At 42.7% G+C, this 1672-nt stretch overlaps 1 protein-coding gene across 1 annotated transcript in view; it reads left to right on the top strand.

The window, feature by feature from the left end:
* Nucleotides 1–1663, top strand: part of LOC106012108 (neurofibromin) — a gene marked incomplete at both ends in the record, with an annotated part of 7749 nt that extends 6086 nt beyond the window's left edge. Inside the window, 2 exon segments of the mRNA XM_013083913.1 lie at nt 495–612; nt 1480–1663. Coding sequence (XP_012939367.1) covers nt 495–612; nt 1480–1663 — 302 coding nt within the window.
* Between the last annotated feature and the right edge of the window lie 9 nt (nt 1664–1672).

Raw genomic sequence — 1672 nt, 5'->3', positions numbered from 1 at the left:
TCTCTCTCTCTCTGTCTCTCCGTCTCTCTCACTCTTTCTGTCTCTGTCTCTCTCACTCTCTCTCTTTCTCTCTCCCTCATCCCACCATAGTTCCTGCTGAATCTGGGCATTGTGTGTGTGTACATGGCATGCCTGCGTTTGTATATGTTCACCCAAGTATGAGTGAATTACTTTACCCATCTCAATGATCTTCTCTCTCTCCTCTGCCTCCCCCCATACTCTGGCCCTGCTGAATCTGGGCATATTGTGTGTGGTGTGTGTGGCATGCATACGTATATGTACTTTAATCAAGTTTATACATGTATGAGTGTATTACCCATCACTATGGCCTCCCCCTCTCTTCGCTCTCCCCCCTCCTCCCGCCTTACACAGGCCCAGCTGAATCTGGGCATTATGTGTGTGTGCATGGCATACATGCGTACGTATTTGTTCATACATGTATGTTAGTTTTACCCATCACTATGGTCTTCTCCCCCCCCCCCCCCTATGCACAGGCCCTGCTGAACCTGGGTAGCTCTGACCCCAGCCTGCGGTCAGCCGCCTACAATCTGCTCTGTGCCCTCACCCAGACCTTTGACCTCAAGATTGAGGGACAGCTGCTGGAGACGAACGGTCAGTCCTGCTCCTCTTCTTTTCCTCAAACTAATATCGCAACCTCAGAGTTTTCTTTTTTTTTTATCCATTCTTTCTCCATTTGTTAATAACAGTGAAAACAATTCATAACAAAGAGTGAGCTGAAGAAGAAGTCATATTTGTCACTGTTTTAAAAAAAAAGGAGATATGACAAGAAAGCCCTGAGGTCGCAATCTGTCAGCCACACACATGCAAAACTCACATTGTCCGGCTCCTCTCCCCTCACACAGACACACACAAACATGTGTCAGCTACGCACATGCAAACGCACATCTTCGGCTCACCCTGAAAGCTAGTTTATTCTGTTGGTTTTTTATTAATATACGCCTAACATTTCAGCTCCATCTCAAATGAGATCTACGTCTTATTTACTTACATCTTGTCAGTAAATTAGTTTTTTTGAGCGTTGGTAAAATGGCTGCTCGCACTGTGAGCTTTTCAGGAAGTTCAGATTGTTTCAGAATGCTATCAGGTCTGTTTGAGGTAAAAGTTAGACTATAAAGTGCACAGAGGTTGCTGTTGAGCTTGAATGTGTGCTGTACAAATGCTATTTATTATTATTATTATTATTATCATCATCATCATCATCATCGTTAATATTTTTTTTTCATATACATTTTTATACATATACATATATATGCATAATACTATGTTTTACGTACACACGTATCCATTATTTTCTGAGGTGTGATATTTTTATTTATGTAATGCGCATTAAACATTTATTTAGAAAATGGAACTGCGCAGCATAAATGCTCTTTATTATTATTATTAATGTTATTATTGTTGTTGTTGTTGTACTTATATGTGTGTGAGTGAGTGTGTCTGTCTGTGTGTCTGTGGCAGGTCTGTGCATCCCGGCCAACAACACCATCTTCATCAAGTCTATCAGCGAGAAGCTGTCCACCAAAGAGCCTCACCTGACCCTCGAGTTCCTGGAGGAGTGCATCCAGGGCTTTGGCAACTCCAACATTGAGATGAAGCATTTGTGTCTGGAGTACATCACACCCTGGCTACCCAACCTCACAAGGTAAGGGGA

The sequence above is a fragment of the Aplysia californica genome, unplaced genomic scaffold (assembly GCF_000002075.1).
Source record: "Aplysia californica isolate F4 #8 unplaced genomic scaffold, AplCal3.0 scaffold00262, whole genome shotgun sequence".
Taxonomy (NCBI): Eukaryota; Metazoa; Mollusca; class Gastropoda; order Aplysiida; family Aplysiidae; genus Aplysia; species Aplysia californica.
The sequence above is the reverse complement of the archived record's forward strand: the minus strand, read 5'-3'. Positions and strand labels throughout refer to the sequence as shown.